At 39.5% G+C, this 25,254-nt stretch overlaps 1 protein-coding gene across 1 annotated transcript in view; it reads right to left on the bottom strand.

Annotated features, from left to right (window-relative positions):
• Positions 1-537: 537 nt before the first annotated feature.
• The window catches only part of CCDC146 (coiled-coil domain containing 146), a 31,086-nt gene continuing 6,369 nt past the window's right edge, over positions 538-25,254 (bottom strand). Inside the window, exons 6-14 of the mRNA XM_063308074.1 lie at positions 23,187-23,357; positions 20,788-20,876; positions 20,524-20,688; positions 13,775-13,999; positions 8,571-8,799; positions 3,773-3,901; positions 3,197-3,334; positions 2,529-2,777; positions 538-780 (exon numbers count right to left, since the gene is read on the bottom strand). Of these exons, the coding sequence (XP_063164144.1) occupies positions 577-780; positions 2,529-2,777; positions 3,197-3,334; positions 3,773-3,901; positions 8,571-8,799; positions 13,775-13,999; positions 20,524-20,688; positions 20,788-20,876; positions 23,187-23,357 (1,599 nt within the window). The 3' untranslated portion in view covers positions 538-576. The remainder of the gene's footprint in view (positions 781-2,528; positions 2,778-3,196; positions 3,335-3,772; positions 3,902-8,570; positions 8,800-13,774; positions 14,000-20,523; positions 20,689-20,787; positions 20,877-23,186; positions 23,358-25,254) is intronic.

The following is a 25,254-nucleotide window of genomic DNA, read 5'->3' as shown; positions in this document are numbered from 1 at the left end:
CAAACATAGCATGATGGAAACATCTATAAAATTTGAAAGGATGCTAGCTTTTGTTTTGAAAAACACTAATGTTTCTTCGCTACGCTGCACAGTAAGGCTTCCATCATTATTACAAATACTAAGAATTAAAGTGTTTAAGGCACAACCTCAATCTATTATGCAGTGAGTCTCATTCACTTTGTATGCAGCAAGAAGCTACACATTACCCAGGCTTATAAACGACTGTATGAAATGTGGAAGGTGAAATCAGAACACAACTCGGATTACTTTATGAGCACGTAAGATTGCCAAATATTGCATTAAATATCTTCAGGCTAAATGCATAAAAGTGTAGTATCAATGACAATATTTGCCATAAGAAACTGCAAGCATTATTAGATTTTTTTGCCAACACATTATTTATTTCATCAGGTATTGCAGGAAATCAGGAAGTTTCAAGGAGGCATCAACATTGCTTGAGCTACTAAGCCATAAACTTGCATGCCCACCCCTTGTAATCTGAGGAACTTCTACTGAATAAAAAGTAGACCATTTCTCTGAATGAGCAGTGTTCTCCTTCAACAGAGGTTGAGTCACTTAGATTTCTATTGGTTTCATAATTGGCTTTCTTATGTGCCTCATGTTTGCGCCGGGCTCACTTGGTTTGAATGGCGCCAGTGCTCCATAGGGCCGTGGTAGTGGGAGAACATTTTCATCATCAGGGATGTAGGCGTTGGGACGCTGCTCAGCCGTGGTATGTACAGCAGTTGGCAAAGCAGACTGTTCCTCTTCCAGGGCATGCTATAAAAACAGAACGTTAGGTATCAATTAAATTTGTTCTTCTGAGTGCTAGCTGTTTCGTCAAAACCAGGATACTATTTTACCATGAGATGAACTGACATGCTACAGGAGAGTTCCTCTGTTCTCTCTGACTTCAATAGAAGCCTGCTTGTTTAACTGAAGAAGAAAAGGTTATTTTCCTATTTTTCCATTTCTCTCTTTTTTGCTCAAATCTTCTATTAGTAGTACGGTAGTTTCCCTGTCCAGGATCCCTGGATCTCAGGATAAGTCCATGTCCCAGTAAGATTATAGAGCTATGATAGTGACATCTACTTCTCATAATCAGGAACTGATGTCAGATTAATAGATTAAAGGCATACATTAGACAATGCCCATTTGGTCTGGTCATGGAAAGGCCTGTTGAAAAGTTCCCTCCCTCAAGAGGTCCATAGGGCATGATGAGATTGAAGGCCTTTTCTGTAATACCCCCCACCCCCACGAAATATGGGTAGTCCTACCTTGCTGCAATTCCATAAACAGATTAAAGCTGATTTATTTCAATGCCATCTTGGCCCTAGCTATCTGACACCTATCTTGGGTTTTATCTTTACTTTCCATAGTTATATTTTTATTTCTGATACTGTTCTAGATTTGGTTTTTGTTTTTGTTTTGTTTTTTCGTATACTGCCCAGAGTTCCTTGGGATTGGGGTACTTTATAAATATTGTAAATAAATAAAATAAATTCCTCAATCCTCAATATATTTCAAACAGTATCCTTAATCCACAGTACTTTAAAGTGGTAATTCCAGGACCACTGACATCTGTTTTCACTAACCCTTATTATTACTGCTAATTACTGCAATAATATTATGTTATTACTAATTAAACTGACAGCTCCCAGATCATGCTTAACTGATTAGTTTAACCATAATTTGTTGACTACAGTACAACTGACTTAAAGCACCCAGAACATCAAGCTATAAATCATACTGGCTGATTTCATACAACAGGCCGACTCCAAATTAAACACATTTTGTAAACTACTTTTGATTTTTTTTAAACGAAGGAGCGGTATAAATATATTCCTGAGATAATAAATTATGATTCAGTTCAGCATATGAGACAGATCAGAGAATTGCCAAGTAGGTTGGGGGAGCTAGGACTGATGCATATGTCAATTTTCAACTTTAAAACTTCTGCAGCAGAATGTCTGAATTACGTCCACCGAGGTGTGTGTATGTGTGTGTAAAGCTAATGGAAATACTTTTCATTCAAATGATCAAAAAATTGATGCATGTGTAAATCAGCCATTACAGAAGAATCTTCCATACATAAAGCATGTTACATGAGTACACAAAATAATATACAATACACAGGGTTGTTGTTGGGAAAATAGAAGGAAGAAGGAGTATTAGATATATTCGCCGTCTTGAGTTATTTATAAAAATAATAAAGGCGGGATATAAAATATGTGTTACAGTGTTACAAGTAAATAAATAAATACGTAAATAGTTAGCAGCTACTACTACATGCAGGCTAAGCTTGACCTTAAAATGTGCCCCTTAAGAATCTGATCATTCTTTGAGAACATCCCCAGAGGCAACATTGTAGAAGAGCATCCTGCTATATAGAATCCCAAGGACCCTCAGCTTCTGTTGCAACCTGCTTGTGATGTTCCAGGGCTCAGCCATGATTAGCAATTCTACGTTGTTTTGCCACTGACCAAAGCTTTTTATCATTCTGCCACAGAAATCCTTGAAAGACTCACTTTTGTTTTGGTTTCGCTTGCTATTTTACGCATTTTTTCATCCCGTAGAACCTTGAGCCATTCCACCTCTATTTCTCTAGGAGGTGGAAGACCTTTCTCCAGCCGGGAGGCAATGCACATTAAAGTCTGTTCTTTGTCCCTCATCTCTTGCTGCAGTTTAATGGCGACGGCTTGATGCATCGATAGCTCTGCAATGAGAGCCATTATCTTCTGAGTTGTGCTCTTTATTTTCTCTTGTAGTATGTTCATCTGGAAGGAATAATAGTAACAAAATTATGCCAGCTCTCTCTGCTCACCTCTTTCATAAGCCCAAACATTTGGGTCTTCTCCATTTAGGAACTGCATGGCAAAACTAGTCCATTAAAAATAATCTTGAACCATATTCCTAGCAGGAAGAGTTAATTCTGCATACAGACACTGTTCTGGGCAAAATTAAAGTTGCATCAGAATATGGAAAGGAACACAAAATTGATCACGTCTGATTTCAAGCATAGTTTTTTGTTCAGCAAGTGGAACCAACATGTATCCAGTGCACCAGGTGACCTGTTTTCTTTGAAAATGGCCTTTTTCTATGTTGCAGCAAGCAGAGAAAAATACCTCCCTGCCTACTGTTGCCACAAAAAGCCTAGACTGGATTATAGTTAACTGGTGTGATCAAACCTTATTACCTTTTTTGCCAATATTAATGTCTCCTCCTTGCCACTTTCTGCCTTGACGCTGATTTTCTCTGTCATTCGGGACACTTGCTCATAAACGAAGTCCTTCTCCAGCAACTTCTCCTCTTTCCGAGCCAACTGAATTTCTAACTATAGCAAAAGCAAAGTTATAAAAGTGCACAAAGACAAATAATCAGGAAAAAGCCTGCCTTTAAGCCATGTTCCATAATGAGCTTGTTGTGGTTTTGCTTTCCAACAATGCCACACTGCTAGCCAAGGCACCCAATTCTGGTGGTATCCCAATTGCCCCTGGTAAATGAAATGGGAGGTGGGGAGGCTGCTGAGTGCCCACCCTCTGATGCTCTAATTTACCCTTACATGTTGGGGATATGCATGAAAAAGTGGGAACTGTGCAGGAGCTCCATCATTTCCTATGAACATGTGGAGGCCAGGTGGGAAAGTATGGCACCAGAATGCTCTTTTTAGCCACAGTCTCATGGGTTTGATGCATTTATCAAGGTTCCCCCTTTTTTCATCCAGTTGGTATGGAAACCCAGTTCTTTGCCACAAGGGTTGTCTGAATATTACCTCCTCTATCTTTCTGAAGAGCTCTTGTATAGAGGGGTCTTTTCCAGGCAGTGCTCTTGTCCTGTTTTCTCTATCAGGGTCTGTAAACAGCTTCTCCAGGCTTTTAATTTTGTCCTTGCACTGTGAAAACTATTAAGCAAGATCAACAAATACATCCTAAGCAACTGGCTTGCGAAGACAGCAGGCATTTTCTTTATAATTGCAAAACAAAATCCTAGAACAATTAAAGATTCTCTTTCACAGACCAATTGAACCCAACCTCTGTTCTGTTTTGTTTGCGAAACAAAATCCAAGAAAACTGGTCTCAGCCACAAAATGAGTATTTTGTCAAAAGACAATCAGCAGGTGATCCATTGTCTGGAACTTCTTCTTTTTTTTTTTTTCTTGCAAAGTTACACCATTCACTTGCTTCCTGTTCTCAGAAGTTAACTTGCATCACAGGAAAAATGTGTAAAACAAAATAAAACAACCTCAGCAAATTAACTTAAAAGGGAGGGGAGAACTAATATAGGAAAATAAGGTAAAAATGCTGTCCCTTCCCAAGAACATTTTGTTTTAAAAATTGGCTGGACTGTGACATTTCAGGAAAATGAGGAATGTTTGTGACAATCCACAACAGTCAAACAGGACACTGCATGCCATAAAATGAAAAGTGTAAGGGGGAAAAAATGCATGTACCTCCAAATAACAGGATGTGGTTATAGTTTCAGCGAACACTTAAATATGCAGCAGTACAGCACTATACAAAATTTATACACGCTGTCATTGGTCCCTGCTATCCATATATTACCCAGAGTACACTTATGAAACTACTCAGTAAAAATTCACTGAGGCAGATTTCTCTCCAATAGCTGGAAATTGGTTCAGCTAGACACCAGGTTAAGGAAGTCTTAGTTCTTGTTAAAAAGATGAGTGTCTTCTACTGCCCAATTTACCCCTTGCCCTTATCTGCAGTAAAGGCTAAACATGTGTTTGGGACAGTGCTATTCTATGAAGCCCAAATCCTCTGGAGTTCCATTACAGGATCCTCCAAAGTTTGTAGTGCTTTCAGTGATTTATTTTTTTGTGGATAAAGTCTCTTCTGTCTGCTGGTCTGAATGCCACTTGTAATATAAGGTCAGCTATGGGGGTGTCTAGTAATCTGTTTGTATATTTAGACTAGATCAATTTCAATTTGTGATAGCTGAGAATGTGGACAACCTGCCTGGAACAGTATGTTCAATCACTTGTCCTCTAGATCCTTGACGAGCCTGGCTTATAACTTCTACTGGGAATGATTAAAAATATTTTGGTTAACATCACAAAGGTCTTGCTGAGGAAAGGCAAGGTGCCTCATGTTTAACGGAGGTGATTATTAGACTTCTTTTAAGTCTGCTGTGGATTGTTCTGAGATGGGCAATTTAGGCCAGTCTCCAACCTACCTAAGGTGATTGAGAGAAGAGTTGCTTCTTAACAGCAGGCAGTCCTGCAAGAAGATTATTCTGACCCATTTCAAACTGGCTGCAAGGCAGGCTATGAGGTTGAGACTGATGGATGAACCTGGATTTAGTTGCTCCTCAAAATGGGAGCTATTTATGATGTCCTTCAGGGCTCCATTGTCTCCAGTGCTTTTCAATATCTACATGAAACCACTGAGGAGATCAGGAGGTTTTGAGCTGGGTGCTATCAGTATACTGAGGATACCCAGATGTATTTCTTGGTGCCATCTTCAGGAAATGGCGTGGCTCCTCTGAACGCCTGTCTGCAGTCAGTAATGGGCTAGATGAGGATAATAAATTGAAACTAGATACAGACAAAACAGAGGGGCTCATTGAGAAGTTCCATACTTGCGGAGAGGTGGTAGATCAGCTTGTACTGAAAGGACAACACTTAGAGCAGATACATAGTGGATGCTTCTGAGCCCAAATCTCTTCCTGGTTTCCCTGACTGAGGAAACAACCAGGAGTACCTTTGATCATCTTGAGTTGATATGCCAATTGCATCCTTTCCTTGAAGAGAATTACCTTAAAACTGGTTCATGCACTGGTCACTTTCAAACTTGACTACAGTAGTGCACTCTACATAGGGCTGCCTTTGTTTCTGGTCTGGAAACTTCAGTTAGTACAAAACCTGGCAGCCAGTCTGGTCTTGTGAAAAATGCAGATACTATATTACACCTGTGCTTAAAACATTGTCCTGGCAACAAATCTGTTTCCAGGCAAAATACAAACAGCTGGTCATTCCCTTCACAGCCTTAGTTGCCTTCAGCCCAGGCAACTTATGAGAAGGCCTCCTTTTCTATGAATCTTCATGCTTACTGAGATCATCTGAGGAGGTTCACCTGCAGCTACTAGGAGCTCATCTTGAGGTGACTCAAGATAGAGCCTTCTCTGTTCCTGCCCCAACTTTTGAATGCACTCTGCAGAGTTGAAGGTCCTTTATTAGCTTTCAAAAAAGCCCTTAAAACCCAACTTTCTGAAAAGCTTTTAACTGCTGGTTTTATCTGTTAATTTTAACTGTTCCACTTGTTTTACTTGGTTTTAAAAAGGCTTTAGTCTGGACTGATTTAATGTCTCAATTTTAAATTTGACTGTAAACTGCTCAGAGATTTTGCACTTGGCAGTGTATCAAGTTAAGTGAGTAAATATAAACAAATCTACAGGGTATACCAGAAGTCAGGCCCCAAAGGCCAATCACAGTATGTTTTATTAATTAATATCTTTTTTTCCAGAGAAAATGTTACTGTTCAAAGTGGCAAACAAAGAAGTGTTTAGAAGAAAATGGCAACCAAATCAAACATTTAATTTACATAATAAATTGCCTATTGGGCCTGACCTTTGGTGTACCCTGTGTAATTAAAAACAAGGAAACAAATAAGTAGAGGTGTAGCTCTGAGCTTCAACTCAGTGACTCAGACCTTTTTTACTATGAAAATATGTCAAAAGTAAGAGCTCTGTATAGGATTGAATAAAAGAAATGCCATGGAAAAAATTACCATTTGCTGATAAGGTCAAAAGTAAAAATGCTTTTTCAGAAAGAAAGGAAAGAATGTCCTAAGGAGGTTCACAGTATTTCTTTTGTCGTTTAGTGATGGGATCTTCACTGCTCACTGCAAGGATTAATAGAAAGCAAAACAGTTTGTCTATTGTAGAATTGATTGATTGAACTGAACTACTGTTTGAACGTGATAGGAGTGAAATTGCAATTAGGCTTCCATTGGAATGGTTTCTAGACAACAGATCGTGACACACCACTTTTTTTTTTACTGAAAGCCCAAATAAGGAACTTAGCAGAGTTTCTCTTCTGAACAGAAACCTTGCTACAGATCCTGCTTAAGATTCACAGAGCAATGATTTATCTACCACAAATGCAGAGGCTTTCCTGTTTCATTCAAATGTCAACCTCCAAAAGCCTGCTCCAAAAACTAGCCTCTTCAGAGCAGTAGTCCATGGGGCAGGAAGATACCGTACTAAAGGAGAAATTGGCAAATTCTCTGTGTGCATGCAGAAGCATGGGCAGACCACAAAAGCTCCTAGCTCATATGTACTTATGCCTCTGTCTATATAAGAATTAACATTTAACATAGTGTAAGAGTGGTCCTGGTGGATCAAGCCAAGGTCCACCATTTGGTCCACCATTTTGTTTCATAAAGTTACCAACCAGATGCTGTTGGGATGCTCACAACTGGAGATGGAGACATGCCCCTCTCCCACCACCGATCCGCCACCAATCTATTTGGAGGCTTGCTTCCCCTAACCAAGGTAATACTGAGTTTCAAGACTAATAGGCTTGGTATACCTGTCCATCTTGAATTTCTCGTGATGACCATCACCACAGCTTGTAGTAGAATTGTAAAATTCCACAAGTTAATTATACACCAAGTGAAGAAGTATTTTCTTTTGTCTGTTCTAAACCTTCATCTAATCAGCATCACTTGGTGACTCCAGTCCTAATGAAGAGGGAGAAGAACTTTTCTCTATCTCCTTTCTCTGTGCAACACATATTATAAATAATGTCCCCATTCAATTGCCTTTCTAATGTTTACAGGGGATCTCCTGAAACCATAATTAAATCATAAATCAGAGGAAGGCAGCTCTGAGGTTGATTAGGTTAGACTCTCTCACACACAAACATGCATACAGACAGACCCTTGAAAGAAAGAAACATTTCCTTCCCTAATATAGCAAAAAGTTTACAAAATACAGATGTGCTCCTAAAGGCCCATGCACAATTCTTGACCCTAGGAAGATTTTAATAGTCATGTAACATCATTATATTAGACCTTTAATCCTTCCAAATATGCCTACATTTTTTTATCTTGTTTCAAGCAACAACAGTGAAAAACAAGATCCATTTCTACAAAGCTGGTTTCAGGCCACATTTAGCAGCTAATGGTAGAAGGATAGAAAAGAAAAAACAATGAGAAATCACATGTTCCTGTGCCCCCACCCCCACATACACTTTTAAAAAGAAGTGTGATCATTAGGTTGGGGGTTTGTTTTTGCTATTTACAGAGCATCAACCCATTAGTGAAGTAATAATTAAACCGATCAGAAGTCAAACACAATAGACAGTGAGCACTAAAAGCAGTCTAGGCAGATGGTTTATGCAACCCATTCTGTCCCTTGTCAAAATCCTCCTCCCACCAGAAATGATGAGGCAGGAAGAAGGTTACATTCATTCTGAGTACTAACTCTGCAGAGATAATGAGAAGACCCATCAGGATGAAGCTTGAAACGCAGTTATCAGACAAGAAAATTCTAGCTCATCACCTTAAAATGAAAAATCTGCTTGGGAAAATGTGTCTTCAATTGCATACCTGAATCTGAAGGACCACTAAATCAGCATCAAGAGTCCTTTTCGTTGGCAGCATTTTCACAGATAATTCAATCTGCCTCTTTTTCTCAGTTAGCTTCAGTTGCAGAAAGCGTATTTTCTCATCCATCACATTAATCTCTATATCGCCATTTCGGCTCATCATTTCCTGAATATTTATTTTTTCATAAAAAATACACACTTCTTCTTCACGTTCTATGAGTTGAACTCCACTGCAATGAAATCCAAAGTAAAGATTTTTTAAAAAGTAAAAACTTTAAATGTAGATTATAAAAGATTTGATTCACTTTACACTATAGTAAAATAAAAGATATTTCATAGACTTGGTTTTCTTAATTAGAAGGTGTTATTTCCTCTTCCTATTTCTTCCAGAATAATTTCTGGCATTGGCTAAAATACCCACCACATTTTGGGAGTCAAAATATCAACCACATTTTGGGAGTCAAAATAATTAAAAACAGAGTTTTGTTGTTGTTTATTCATTCAGTCGCTTCCAACTCTTCGTGACTTCATGGACCAGCCCACGCCAGAGCTTCCTGTTGGTCGTCAACACCCCCAGCTCCCCCGGGAACGAGTCCGTCACCTCTAGAATATCATCCATCCACCTTGCCCTTGGTCGGCCCCTCTTCCTTTTGCCCTCCACTCTTCCTAGCATCAGAATCTTCTCCAGGGTGTCCTGTCTTCTCATTGTGTGGCCAAAGTATTTCAGTTTTGCCTTTCATATCATTCCCTCAAGTGAGCAGTCTGGCTTTATTTCCTGGAGGATGGACTGGTTTGATCTTCTGGCAGTCCAAGGCACTCTCAGAATTTTCCTCCAACACCACAGTTCAAAAGCATCGATCTTCCTTCTCTCAGCCTTCCTTATGGTCCAGCTCTCGCAGCCATATGTTACTACGGGGAACACCATTGCTTTAACAATGCGGACCTTTGTTGTCAGTGTGATGTCTCTGCTCTTAACTATTTTATCAAGATTTGTCATTGCTCTTCTCCCAAGGATTAAGCGTCTTCTGATTTCCTGACTGCAGTCAGCATCTGCAGTAATCTTTGTGCCTAGAAATACAAAGTCTTTCACTGCTTCTACATTTTCTCCCTCTATTTGCCAGTTATCGATCAAGCTGGTTGCCATTGTTGTTTATTCGTTTAGTCGCTTCCGACTCTTCGTGACTTCATGGACCAGCCCACGCCAGAGCTTCCTGTCGGTCGTCAACACCCCCAGCTCCCCCAGGGACAAGTCCGTCACCTCTAGAATATCATCCATCCACCTTGCCCTTGGTCGGCCCCTCTTCCTTTTGCCCTCCACTCTCCCTAGCATCAGCATCTTCTCCAGGCTGTCCTGTCTTCTCATTATGTGGCCAAAGTATTTCAGTTTGGCCTTTAATATCATTCCCTCAAGTGAGCAGTCTGGCTTTATTTCCTGGAGGATGGACTGGTTTGATCTTCTTGCAGTCCAAGGCACTCTCAGAATTTTCCTCCAACACCACAGTTCAAAAGCATCTATCTTCCTTCGCTCAGCCTTCCTTATGGTCCAGCTCTCGCAGCCATATGTTACTACGGGGAACACCATTGCTTTAACTATGCGGACCTTTGTTGTCAGTGTGATGTCTCTGCTCTTAACTATTTTATCGAGATTTTTCATTGCTCTTCTTCCAAGGATTAAGCGTCTTCTGATTTCCTGACTGCAGTCAGCATCTGCAGTAATCTTCGCACCTAGGAATACAAAGTCTTTCACTGCTTCTACATTTTCTCCCTCTATTTGCCAGTTATCAATCAAGTTGGTTGCCATAATCTTGGTTTTTTTGAGGTTTAGCTGCAAACCAGCTTTTGCACTTTCTTCTTTCACCTTCATCATAAGGCTCCTCAGTTCCTCTTCGCTTTCAGCCATCAAAGTGGTATCATCTGCATATCTGAGATTGTTAATGTTACTTCCAGAGATTTTAACTCCAGCCTTGGATTCCTCAAGGCCAGCTTGTCGCATGATGTGTTCTGCGTACAAGTTGAATAGGTAGGGTGAGAGGATACAGCCCTGCCGTACTCCTTTCCCAATCTTAAACCAGTCTGTTGTTCCGTGGTCTGTTCTTACTGTTGCTACTTGGTCGTTATACAGATTCTTCAGGAGGCATACAAGATGACTTGGTATCCCCATACCACTAAGAACTTGCCACAATTTGTTATGGTCCACACAGTCAAAGGCTTTAGAATAGTCAATAAAACAGAAATAGATGTTTTTCTGAAACTCCCTGGCTTTTTCCATTATCCAGCGGATATTGGCAATTTGGTCCCTAGTTCCTCTGCCTTTTCTAAACCCAGCTTGTACATCTGGCAATTCTCGCTCCATGAACTGCTGAAGTCTACCTTGCAGGATCTTGAGCATTACCTTACTGGCATGTGAAATGAGTGCCACTGTTCGATAGTTTGAACATTCTTTAGTGTTTCCCTTTTTTGGTATGGGGATATAAGTTGATTTTTTCCAGTCTGATGGCCATTCTTGTGTTTTCCAAATTTGCTGGCATATAGCATGCATTACCTTGACAGCATCATCTTGCAAGATTTTGAACAGTTCAGCTGGGATGCCGTCGTCTCCTGTTGCCTTGTTATTAGCAATGCTTCTTAAGGCCCATTCAACCTCACTCTTCAGGATGTCTGGCTCTAGCTCACTGACCACACCATCAAAGCTATCCCCGATATTGTTATCCTTCCTATACAGGTCTTCTGTATATTCTTGATCTCTTCTTCTTCTGTTAGGTCCTTGCCATCTTTGTTTTTGATCATACCCATTTTGGCCTGGAATTTACCTCCAATGTTTCTAATTTTCTGGAAGAGGTCTCTTGTCCTTCCTATTCTATTGTCTTCTTCCACTTCCGCGCATTGCTTGTTTAAAAATAATTCCTTATCTCTTCTGGCTAACCTCTGGAATTTTGCATTTAATTGGGCATATCTCCCCCTATCACTGTTGCCTTTTGCTTTCCTTCTTTCTTGGGCTACTTCTAGTGTCTCAGCAGACAGCCATTTTGCCTTCTTGGTTTTCTCTTTCTTTGGGATGTATTTTGTTGCTGCCTCCTGAACAATGCTGCCAACTTCTGTCCAGAGTTCTTCCGGGACCCTATCTACTAAGTCCAGTCCCTTAAATCTATTCTTCACCTCCACTGCATATTCCTTAGGAATATTAGTGAGCTCATATCTAGCTGATCTGTGGGTCTTCCCTAATCTCTTTAGTCTGATCCTAAATTGTGCAAGAAGAAGTTCGTGATCTGAACTACAGTCAGCTCCAGGCCTTGTTTTTACCGACTGTACAGATGTCCGCCACCTTTGGCTGCAAAGGATGTAATCAATCTGATTTCGGTGTCCATTTGGTGAAGTCCATGTATAAAGCCGTCTCTTAGGTTGTTGGAAGAGAGTGTTTGTTATGCAGAGTGAATTGTCTTGGCAAAATTCTATCAGCCTATGTCCTGCTTCATTTTGTTCTCCCAGGCCATACTTACCTGTAATTCGAGGTGTCATTTGACTGCCCACCTTAGCATTCCAGTCTCCTGTGATGAAAATAACATCTCTTTTAGGCGTGTTGTCCAGTAGGTGCTGCAGATCCTCATAGAACTGCTCTACTTCAGCTTCTTCAGCATTTGTGGTTGGGGCGTATATTTGGATCACTGTGATGTTAGATGGCTTGCCCTGAATTCGAATTGAGATCATTCTGTCGTTTTTTGGGTTGTATCCAAGCACTGCTTTAGCCACTTTACTATTAATTATGAAGGCTACTCCATTTCTTCTGTGGTCCTCTTGTCCACAGTAGTAGATCTGGTGGTCATTTGATGTGAAGTGGCCCATTCCAGTCCATTTCAGTTCACTGACGCCCAGAATGTCTATCTTTAATCTTGACATCTCACCAATAACCACATCCAATTTGCCCTGGCTCATAGATCTTACATTCCAGGTTCCAATGGTGTGTTGATCCTTAGAACATCGGATTCGCCGTTCACCACCAGCACCGTCGGCCGCTAGCCGTCCTTTCGGCTTTGAGCTAGCTGCGTCATCACGTCTGGGGCTAGTTGAGCTCATCCTCTGTTCCTCCCCAGTAGCATTTTGACCATCTTCCGACCTGGGGGTCTCACCTTCCGATGGTATACCGACATATCTCTGGTTGTACTGATCCATTTAGTTTTCACGGCAAGAATACTGGGGTGGGTTGCCATTACCTTCCCCAGGGATCGCATTTAGTCTGACCTCTCTGTCATGACCTTCCCGTCTTGGGTGGCCCTTCACGGTTTAGCTCATGGCATCATTGAGGTGCTCAAGCTCCAGCACCACGACAAGGTAACGATCCTTTGCTGAAGCTGGTTGCCATAATCTTAGTTTTTTTTGAGGTTTTTTTCATTCTTCATTTGTTTTTCTTCAATCTCTGAACAATTGTTCATGAAAATATAATTGCTTATTGTTTAAAAATCCATTCATATTTTTAAGAACAATTCTTCAAGAATAAGCTTCACAGATGGATATATAAATGTGTGAATATTCCAAATAAATGTAAAAGCATGTTCATTGTCAGGCTTTTAAAGGTAATTCAGTATTATTGCAACAGATTTATCTAGATTATATTATAACGTGGTCACATTATCCATATAGAATAATAATTTCAGCGGTGGATTCCTATAAATGGTTTTTTGGAAATTAGCCCATCTTTGTCATTGTGGCCTTTTCTTTCATATACATGTTAAGACTGAAACTTAGTCAAATTAACAAAGTGCAAGAATGATACTGATTAAGTTACTTTTTCTGTATATCTCTTTCTTTGCTTGCTTGTTATGAATTCTTCATAACAATATGACTGTAGCCATATTTTCCTAGGACATATAATCCTGTAAGCAAAATCAAACTGCAATTTAAGAATTACAAAATATTCATGGCTAGAAGATTAAGTCACTATCAAGGGTGCCTAGAGGGGGGAGATAAAAATAGCCAAAATGGTAGCCAAGATTGTACATTCAAAGTCCCACCCCTTTTTATATGTGTCGGGTCTTTGACCACCCAGTTAGAGATATCTTGACTTTTTTTACCTGCCCACCCAGACACCTTGGAGAACAATATGTAGGTACTAGAGCCAGAGATCTAAATAAATTATTTGCATAAATGAAAATTACTATCCAAGAAAAATGGTGTAGAATCAACTAAGGCATTAAGGGCCTGTCCCCATACCTCTCATTTCGCCGTTGAACAGCCTTTTCATATGATTTACGCAACTGGACCATTTCATCCTCAATACGGGTGAGCGTGTTGGTCAGTCGTTCAACATCCATCAGCTGCTGCTCCCGTTTTTCTTTCATCTCCTGGAGGGTTTGATAAACCTTGCAAACATCGGACTGAATGCTGTCTTTGACTGCAATATTATTTGCATACTTCATCTGGTATTTTTGCAATTTTCTGAAGAAAATTAAAACATCATTGAAATCAAATGACACCGCTAAGAGGTCCTAGCAAGACTCAACCAGCTTTCCCCAAACGCATGACTTTGATGCTAAATATTGTAACTATTACTAATACTGCTTCCCTAGTACATTCAACATTCATTTAACCTTAACTCTAACCCTCTCAGGGGTGTCTACAGAGTGTGGTTTTAAAAAAAAGTCAGGATGGCCGCCATGATGGTGAGATTGGAGCTCTGCCCATTTTTTATGTGCGACACACCTAAAAAACATGACAGAGCTTCAATCCCACTGTCACGGCTGCCATCTTGACTTGTTTTACCATCCCCTGAGGACACCTTTGAACCCTGTCAAAAGACAGCTACCTACATCTACAAACATACATAAAAGATTTTTTTTAAAGATATAACAATTCTAGGACTATAGAAAAAGGTTGTGCTCCCCATACAATATAACATATAGAGAAAAAATGGTCTGATGAGCAAACACAGGCAGATTATACAGTGGGAATTTCTAAATTTTTATGTGCATGGATTAGGACCTGGATTTTAAGTCCAGGTTGTCTGAAATCAGCCATTTTTAAATCTATGCAAATAAATAAATACAAGTAGTCCTCACTTAACAATAGTAATTGGGACTGGGATTTCCACTGCTAAGCGATGTGGTTGTAAAGTGAGACGACATGTGCCCCCACTGCTTAGTGACAGCAGTTCCAGTACTTCTGGTTGCCATCTGTTAAGCGAATCCCACACCATTCTTAAACATGATGTCACCTGGTCACCAAGTGTGACTTCCCATTGACTTTGCTTGCAGAAAGCCAGCAAAGAAGGTTACAAATGATGATCACGTGACCATGGGACACTGTGATGTCATAATTGCGAGGACTGGTTGTAAGTACCACTCGTTCAGTGCCAGCATAAGTTTGGTCACTCCACGAGTGGTCGTTAAGCAAGGACCACCTGTACATAAATATTTAAAATGGATGTGATAATGGACTAGATATAAATGTGAGATATTTGCATGGCAGTTACATCTCTGAGAAATTATTCTATCATATGGATAGAAAGGTTAAGGTCCAGGCCTGTATCTGGTCACCAATCAGTTGTTGGTTGTTTTGTTTTTGTTTTTTACTCAAGTAATGCATACATACAGCCTCGTGTGGCACAGAGTGGTAGGTGGCAGTATTGCAACCGAAACTCTCCCCACAACCTGAGTTCAATCCCAGCAGTAGCCGGATTCTCAGGTGGCTGGCTCAGGTTGGCTCAACCTTCCATCCTTCTGAGGTCGGTAAAATGAGCACCCAGCTTGCTGGGGAAGATGATGGCTGGGGAAGGCAATGGCAAACCAACCTGCTCTATAATCTGCCAAGAAAACATCGCAAAAGCAGCATCCCCCCAAAGGGTCAGACATGACTCGGTGCTTGCACAGGGGACCTTTCACCTTTCACAATGCATACATACATGTATATCCACCATCTTATTCTCTTTTGGAATGTTATTGCAGACCACAGAAAAGGAATACGAAATACTAAGACAATGAAGTTAAAGGCCTCAGATAAGAAAAAGAAAAGACAATTAAAATAACTAGTTTTACGCCAATATCATACTTCTCCATACTTGCTTCTATCATGTCCATACACCACTTCATTTACTGTATTTTATACTTCAAATTTCTCACTTCTTCATTTTTGAGGATCTTGTCAACTCCACCCAACCACAAATTTTTCTCAACCCATATATTCAATACATATTGAATAAAGAATATGAAATACATGATTTCTTATATTTATATAGTATTCATATATTGATTTTGCCATTCTGGCCTCATTCTTTCCATTTATATGACCAAACAATCTCAATATATGTCTTTCATACTTTCATTCTTTAGCTGTTATATTAAATTTATTCATCCTTGACTCACTCTCTTCTTATTTTACCCTGCACACTTAAGTAACTCATTCCCACTGCATTACATTTATTTTTATGTTCTAATATACTCAACTGCCACATAAGAAAGTGGGTAGAAGTACATTCTTATACTGAGTGATTTAAACTTCTTTTGACAAACAAGAGTAATTTCTTGTGAGATGGGTGGCCATATAAATTTGATAAATAAATATTATTTCCACGCAACAGACCATATACGATCAACTATCTTTCTACCAGCATTTCCACATCTTAAAATTTCTCCATTTCCCCTCTTTAGTATCAAAATACCCAAATTTTAATTTTTTTGCCATTTACGGGTATATATAATTTGCAATTGTCCATTACATTTCCCTGTCAAACACAACTACCTTGATTTTTGATACAATAATGTTCAGATCCATTCTTCTTGTTGCATTATACAGTTTATCTAACATTTGCTACAAATCATTCAGGTTCTCAGGCAACAACATAGCATTGTCTCCATACAGAAATATATGCCCATTCATGTCCCAGGCCAACACAGTTTAAGAATTCTGATTAACTCCATTATCTCTTCCACTGAAGGGTCTTTTTTTTTTTCACTCTTCTTAGATATTTTGCTAGTTTTTTCCTATCTTTCCATCAATATTGTGCTGCCAGAAAAGTCTGAGTCTTCTGAATCTCTCTCCCCTTACTGACCTTTGGGAGGCTTTCCATTCCTAAATACTGACACAAAGGATACTTTAAACACTACTGTCACTAATATTACTATTTGAGAATATGGCGGCATTGGCCAAAGGACTTCCCTACGTTGAAAAAGATTGGCAGCATCCTTCCTTTCCATTAATCTGAGAGTGAAAGGTCTGATCAGAATCTGAATGCATAAGCCCTGCTGAATGTACGCTTCTACTGTAGCTATTATGCCTTGCTTACTTTTCCTCCTATTTCCATAAACATGTCTTTGTGCCCTTCAGTTAATGATCTTTCCAGACTCCAAAACCTCCATAACATTCCGCCAGATGGTAGTAGTATATATGGTAATATAGCTTTAGAAGCCACTTATTTTCAGCCTATCCTTACAACCGTAACCTACATCCTGTCATCATGGTCTCACTTTCTTTATAAATGTATTCATCTACCTATCGGTATCTTCTCCTTTCTATAGCTAGATGTTCACAAACACAACCTACCTACTGTAGATGTTGCTTTCCTATTAGCCTTTGTTTCACATAATGCACTTGCAAAAGTGTCTGCAATATTTGGAATTTCCCTTAACTATGTAGAAACCGGTTCTCTTTTAAGCACATTAAACAAACATTTTCAACTTTCCATATCTGAATTCTAATTCAAACTCCTCACTGCTGGCATTTTCATTCTGTCATTACTATGGTGTCTTTTTCAGGAAACTGAGGTCTCAAAAGGTCCCCTACACCAAAATCAGGGTGAGTAACTTAAGATCACAGGGCTGCACATTATCCTTTTTTGCAGTCCGCAAGGATCCTCCACCCGCAATTGCTGAAAATGAGTGGCATGGCTTTCTGCCATTTCTGAAGTGACTGTAGTAGAAAATCCTCCCCCCAAGCATTCCATTTATGCAGGATACCATTACACTGAAGCAGATTGATTTTACTGACCAATTTTGGTGCCAAATGTCCAATGACAAAGCCCAGAGAGGGATGGGGTTACAGACTCTCTTATAGCTGTATGCCAACAAATTCCCCCATTTCACTGGCTACATTCTAATTACATTGTGCCACCCACAACATTTTTGTTTCTTATCATTATACTTCAATAAAATTACCAGTATTGATGAATTTGGTTAATACATATTTTAACATTATACAGAGGGGGCAGGTTAAATGAGATCACCTTTTCCTATACAGTAGAAGCCTTTACTTCAAAAATAGGCTTTAGAATGTATCGTGCGTTGGTTAACTTCCCTACCCTCTATCAAAAAAAAAAACCTTGATTCACAGCACAGGCTGCTAACAATTCGTAGTATACTCCCAGCAGCTAGCTTGCATTCTTGTGGTTAACACTTTCACTTATCTTGTTAGCAGCTTATTACTTTAAGTGCTGCTAGAAATTCCATGCTCTCACCCACCTTTTCCAGTTCTAGGAATGGCCTATTATCTTACTCAGCCTTTCACAACCTTTTGAACCTGGAGGAACCCTTGAAATATTTTTCAGGCCTCGGGGAACCCCTGCACATTCAGGCTCAAACATAGGCCAGAAGTTACAAAACTATTATATTCATTTCATGGGTAGGCCTGTATATATGCATCAACAGTGTTCTTAAACTAAAAATAAAGAATGAAATTTACCTCTTTAACGTGAAGTTGCCCAAATTTGAAATAACTTTTTTAAATAAATCAAGATCTCCCAGGGAACCCCTAGTGACCTCTCATGGAACTCTAGGGTACCATGAAACCCTGGTTGAGAAACCCTAATCTTACTGATTCTACTCTAAAGGTTGTTTAACTGTGAGTATTATTCTGCTCATGAGAAACCCATGAGAATAGTCAGGTAAGCTTTCTCAGCCTACATTTTCTTATGGCTTTACCAGAGGCTGTTCCAATGCCCTCCCTTCAGAAGCTCTAGAGGGAAGATTTAATAATGCCCCAACCATGCAAAGACTATGCCATTATGAATCTGAGGAGACTGAGCGATTAAACATGTGATTTTGAGATGCAGATGTTATACTGCCTTCTGTTTAAGGCAGTGTTTCTCAACCTTGGTGACTTTAAGATACGCGGATTTCAACTCTCAATTCTGGGAGATGAAATCCACGTATCTTAAAGTCATCAAGGTTGAAAAACACTGGTTTAAGGCTATTGCAGCCCTGATTAACAAAAATGCATAGCCATTTTTTTTCCTTTTTTCTTTAACCCTGCTTGCCTTTTTGTAGATAAAAACCTGAAAGTGACATATGCAGTTGCCAAATTCTGCCTTTTAGCTTCAAGGACACAGCACATTATGTTACCTTCAGTAGAATTGGATTAATGTTGATCATTCCTATAGTACAGTCACATACACTCTTCTTTGGTTGTATTTTATTTAAACATTGTATTTCTACTGTAAACTCTAAACTAGAGGTATCCTCTTTCAGGAACAAACCCTTAAAACCACTCCGAAAAATCCAGAGGACAACCAGAAAATCCCAACCCTTCCTCATGTGCATAAAATAGTTCTGACAACTTTGCATTACTGCCTTGCCCAGTGAAGTCTTCATCCATTCAAACAGTTTCAAACCTGGCTGCTAAAATGATGCTTTCTTCTGACCTGAGGGATTACATGTGTGTCAGACAATACACACGCTAAATGCCATGATTTAATTTAGACTAACTTCCTGCAGTAATGACACTGTTGATATACTCTGGCACTCCATGCATTTTTATTTTCCTGAAAACTTTTATTATTATTTATTATTAAAAAAACTCTCTTATTATTACTACTTGAACCAGAAAGAAGTTATTATCTCCTACCATCAGACAGGATCTTTTGTTGTTTGCTTAGATGGCATCCAAGAATGAGCTGCCACCACCTTTCTTCCCACCCAAAGCCAACAGCCACAGTGACTGAGAAAGATGGCCTATCCTTATGAAAGGGCATAAAAAGATTGAATTTACTGTTAACTGAATTTGGATTCAGCTGAAAACTGATTTTTTCAGATGGAAGATCATGAGAGGTCTACTGCTGCATCTATAATTGATATACTTTAATCCATTTTGTTGATTCAGTTTATAGATGGTAGAAATTTCAGAACAAGAGGAAAAGGCATCAGCCTTTAATTTACTAACTTGAAACCTCACTAAAATCTTGTTGGAGGACTGAAAATTGCAATAATTGTTATTGGGCTTACTATAGCTGCCAAGAAGTTTTTGGTGTTTCATTTTATGTAGATCACCTTGACTAATAAGAAAAGTTGATAAAACTAACCCTTTTTGTGGATTAGACTTTTTCCTCTTATTCCCATTTTTACTGTGTTAAGATAAACTAATACGCTGAACATAAACATAAGAAAAAATTCTTAAACATAAGAAAAAATCCTTCCACATGTTCTCACGCCAAGAATTCTTTGTTCTTCTTCTAGAAATTATCTGAGGGCCATGCAAGGTTTGTTTGCTGCCCGAATTTTAAAAGATATGGGCACAGTAGTCACTTTTTGATGCAGGAGGTGGCAACTGATGTCAGTCTTTTTAACTTCAAAGAAGTTATTCGGTGGGCTTACTCACTGCATGCAAGAACAGGGGTAGTTCTTTTGCAAGAAAGAAGGAACAGCAGAAATCCCCTTACGAAGGACATTAAAAAAAACAACCCTAAGAAGAGGCAGAGATCCTTCAGCCATTTTCCTGAAATGTAAGGGAACTGATCCTGCTCTTCCCATTGCCAAGAAATCTTTCTGCTTGGAGAAGAGACAGAAAAGAAATTTCCCTTTTTTACTGGAATAAAGCATTTATAGGAAGCAGAATTTGGCCCAGGGGAATGCATCAAGAGTACACTTCAGATGCAGATAAAAAAGGAAAGACTTGCACCATAATACAAAATAAAAACTGATTTCTAAGTAAAATCAGGAAAATTATTTTTCAGAAGAACTGTGTATCTGGATACTCACCTGTCTTTAATTACAGCATTGTTCCTTAAGATTTCCATCTCATTATCTAACATTTTGACTTTATCTTTAATTTCATTTGTTTTCTGGCGAGCACAGTGTACAAGGTTCACCAATTTGTTTCTCTCGTGTCGTACAATGTCATAGAGTTTAGCAAATTCTCTCATCCTGAAACCACAAAAAAAATTTTTAAGGGAAATGTTGATGCATCAACTTCCTTTTTTTTTCAATGTTATGCCAGCAAATCCATTATAATAGTTTTCTTACTGTCTCTGAATTTCTCTCTGTTTCTTTGTATATTCCCTAATTTCAAAGTCTTTTGTTTTTATTTCTGCAATAATGTTATTCAGACGCACCTGCAAACAGAAACAGCAATGAGTATTTGGGGAGCTGTCAGAAATGCAAGGACATTTCTAAAATTCAGGTAGGCTAAAATTACGCAAAACGTGGTCCTCTATTTCAAAAATAGAATACAGTATTCTCAGAAACAAAAGTAGAGCTGGTGGATTGTCAGCAAACCATGGCTAGAGATCAACTGGAGATCAGATGCTTTTGCATTTTGCACTACTGAGACAGGAAGGCAAATATAACACAGAAGACTTAAAATCAGTGGATGTAGGCAAAGCATGTCTGTAAGCATCCTTTCTCCCTGATGAGATAATTTGTATGCCAGAGTGATCATCCCCACTCACATGTTCAGAGAGGTTTGGTATCTCCATCCTTATCTCAAAAGAAATGATGGGCTGGCAAGGCTAATAGGCTATCTGGAGTGGGGGATGTCAAATAAAAGGGTGGTTCTAACCATATGGTCTAACCAAACTCCATTCCTTTGTATGTGGGTCAACCTCAATAAGCACATACAAAAGGGATGGGGCTTTGATTACATGGTTGCAACCATCATCTTGCCTTTTTTGACTCACCCCCTGGATCCCCTGGCTAATAGTGCGGACCTTTCATTTGGTACTTCATGGGTAGAAAGCACAACTGCAGGCCAATTTCTTCAGAGCTAAACAATTTAGCAAGGGGAGAGTATTGATGTTTTAGGTTTCCCATATCATAGTATTGAATCAATAGATAGGCTCTCTTTTATACGTAATTAGGATGAACAGGCAGAAGACAAGCAGACTGTATCCATGAGTACCAACTAACAGTACTACATCAGCACTGAGGGGAGGTCAAAGAGTCAAGATGGCATCAATGACCACACTATCAAAGCCCCAATCCTTTTTTTGCATGGGTCATATATATATATATATATAGAGAGAGAGAGAGAGAGAGAGTTTTTCAACCCTCTGTATGGATGCTGTAGTACTACTTCACTAATCTCTCTCCACACACACAACTAGGAGATAACTTCAACTGGGAAATAGTAGGAATTGTAGAACAAGACAGATTGAAAAATGCAAGATGATGCTAAGCAGATGCATGATATTCTGACTAAACTGCAATCAACAGACATATAGGTTATCTAAGGGACCATCTTCTCCCAGTTGTTTCTACCTGTCCAATTTGGTCTGGTAGGTTGGGCATGCTACGGGTCCCATCAGCCAAAGTATGTTGGTTGGCGGGAACTAGAAGACTCTCTGCCGTAGTGCCTGCCCTCTGGAATATTCTCCCTTCAGAGATCAGGATGTCCCCGACCCTGTTGGCCTTCTAAAAGGCCATGAAGACCTGGTTATGTGCCCGGGCCTGGGATCCCAAGTGTGTTAAGGGCCCTGTTTCTTAGCTATACTAAGATCTATGCATTGTTTACTTGGCGACTATCTATCTATCTATCTATCTATCTATCTATCTATCTATCTATCTATATATATATATATATATATATATATATATATATAGTACAGTTTAATTGTTTTTAATTATTTTAACTGTTTTGTGGTTTTTATGATTGTAAGCCACCCAGAGTCACTTGTTGAGATGGGCGGCTACAGAAATTAAACAAACAAATAAATAAAGGCTGTTGAGGGACCTATGGACCTATCAAAAGATCTAATAAAGCCTTCATTCACATGCAATTTAAGGCCCTCGCTTTCCCTTGGAACTCTGTAACTCCACTAGTCAAGACATAAAAGAAGGGTATATACAACACTTGCCAACAAACTTCCTTATATCTCATGCAGTGATGATGTTATCTAATAAGGTAATGAAAAGTCTGCAACCCAAGAAACCTGCTCTGAAGAATTCTAACAACACAACATGTCAAACTTGAGCTACACATACTCTCTACAATTTCTATTATATTGTTCCTTCTGCTACTTATTTAGCCTACTGATACCCACTACTCTTTCAATTTCAGTCTGTACCTGCATCAGAAACAATACTTTGATTTCCAAGACTTTTTTGCCATTCACAAAGTTAAGTTTTCTTAATTAGCACCATAAGCATTCACAGAAAAATCAACTTACCAAGCATCACACTGCAGTCCTAATTCTTGTGATTTCCCATGGCATAGGAATGCAGCAGCAGAAGAAGAACAATGATATTACAAGTAAGTATAGGCTTGCCAGTGGTCTGGATTTGAAACAAGTTTGTGCCATTTTTTCAATTATGATAATGTATAGGCAAGAAACTCTGAATGAGACAAAAGTCTACACTACAGATCCTCGGAAAGTCCAGGTAAATATCCAATGGACCAAGCTAAATACTCACTGGATTCTTCTTACCTGAGCTTTCAAGAAATCCTTAGACTTTTGTTCCCTCTCATCAGCCTTGAGCTGTGTCATACGTATCAAGTTGGCAACTTCTTCCCTGTAATGCTCCTGAGCCCGAAAGAGTTGGTCTTCTTCAGCAATACACTGGTCCAGCATTCGTATTTCAGCATCTGTTGCTGATTTCTAGGTTGAAAATATCAGGAAAATCCAAGAGTTAGATATGTTAATAAATATCTCTACAGTCAAGGAACTACATCTAAACCATAGCCCAGAGAAAGGCATGGATTTTACAGCTTATAGGAATTTATAACTATACACATAAATGTACCACAGTGGAAAGAATATTCTTGACTACACTTTTCATTTAGATGTGCTCTTTAAACATTTTAACAAACTATTTAGTTACCCTTATTTTCCGTGTATTTATACTCCTTCCTTGTTTATGTAACTGTTTTATAATAATAAAATGTGGGTCTGAGGCTGGAATAAAAAGTGTAAGAGGCATTTTGATGTTTTGGATAGGGGGAATGGAGAGCTATGATAGAGTGAGGTGCGGTGCTTCATAAAGGCTGTCTTTCTTAATGCTCATGGCCCAAGCATGTTGTTTGTTAGATTTATACCCTAAGGCAGCACTGTACATAGCACCCCCTCCTCCCATTGTATCCATACAACAGCAACATCCTGAGCTGAGCTGAGCTGAGAGTGACCGATCCAAATTCACCCAGGGAGCTTCCAAGGCTGAGGGTGGATTACAACATGGGTCTCCCCACTTCTAGTCCAACACTTTCACCACTACACCACACTCAGGGCCCAAAGTGCTGTGCAGAATAGAAATACGTCATCTGCGGGCCCAGAGACTTCCCAGCTATACCATGGGATTAAGCAATTGGGCGAGGAAGAAAACTCAGGGGTTCCCAGATGAATGAAAGGGATGAACTTGAGAGAAAAATCAGATGCAAACAAAACAATTTGATGGAAATCCATGGCTGAAAATTAGGCCTTGAGGAGAGGAAACCTGGTAGCCTGCCAAATGTGATGTTCCTCCTCCGGCTTCCTTCACTGCCAGAGAGTACAGCAAGCACTGAGAACAGCCTCGCAGAAATGGGAGAAAGGAACAAAGGTTCGGCAATGTATGAGCCTCTACAGACACAAAGGAACAGAGAAGTACATACAAAGAGGCTATGCAGTGAGTGGGAAAGGGATAAGAAACATTAATTGAAACATTTCTATCTACATCATACATGTCCTAAGGACCTTGAAACCACTTTCATAATTCTCCTTCCCTTGAATTTTTCCTGACAACAATCTGGGGTAAAATATCTATCATCCATCCATCCATCCATTGATCTATCTCTGGCCCCAGATCAGACAGGGAGTCTCTTGGCTGAGTTGGGATTTGAATGTGGGCCTTTTTGCGCTCAAGATCAACTCTCTAACTACTACAATCCACTATGCAATTGTAGTATGTACAGTCAGTACTCTTAGCAGACTTTGGAACGTTCTTGAGCAAGATGCCTTCCAAGGGTTTGTTCTATTCTGCTTGTTCTCAGCAGCCCCTTTGGAAAGTAGAGGATGAGGGTGGTTGTTACACCATTTCCTCATCCTTAGCTCTGTCTGCGTGGCTAGAGAAGGGAAGGGAACAGGCAAGGGTTTGCAAGGAAGAATACAAGGGCTTAGGGTTTGACAGGTAGACCTTCAGGATTATGGGTTCTAGGAGGTGCTGAATATTGAATAATGTCTACATTTAATTACTATCCATAAGTGATTGAGCAGAAATTCCTCTAGGAGTCACACTACAGAAAATGAACACTGAGCAGCTAAATTTTGCTCCCTTTTGCAAGAACAGTACCCATTCCCCAGGGAAGGGCAGGAGGGCAGTGATGACATGCATGTGATGACATAATCATGCCAGTGCTGGGACTGACATCCCTGTATTACTTTTAGCGAGTATTTTGAATTTTCCCCAAGGGTAGCCCAGAAAATCATTCTCAATCTCTGCAAAACTCTTCAGAACACCTTGCAGCTGCATAAATAATTGCCCTTGTCCAAGGAGGAAGATGTCACCATTCCACTGGATCGG

Source organism: Candoia aspera, chromosome 7, assembly GCF_035149785.1.
Source record: "Candoia aspera isolate rCanAsp1 chromosome 7, rCanAsp1.hap2, whole genome shotgun sequence".
NCBI lineage: Eukaryota > Metazoa > Chordata > Lepidosauria > Squamata > Boidae > Candoia > Candoia aspera.
The sequence above is the reverse complement of the archived record's forward strand: the minus strand, read 5'-3'. Positions and strand labels throughout refer to the sequence as shown.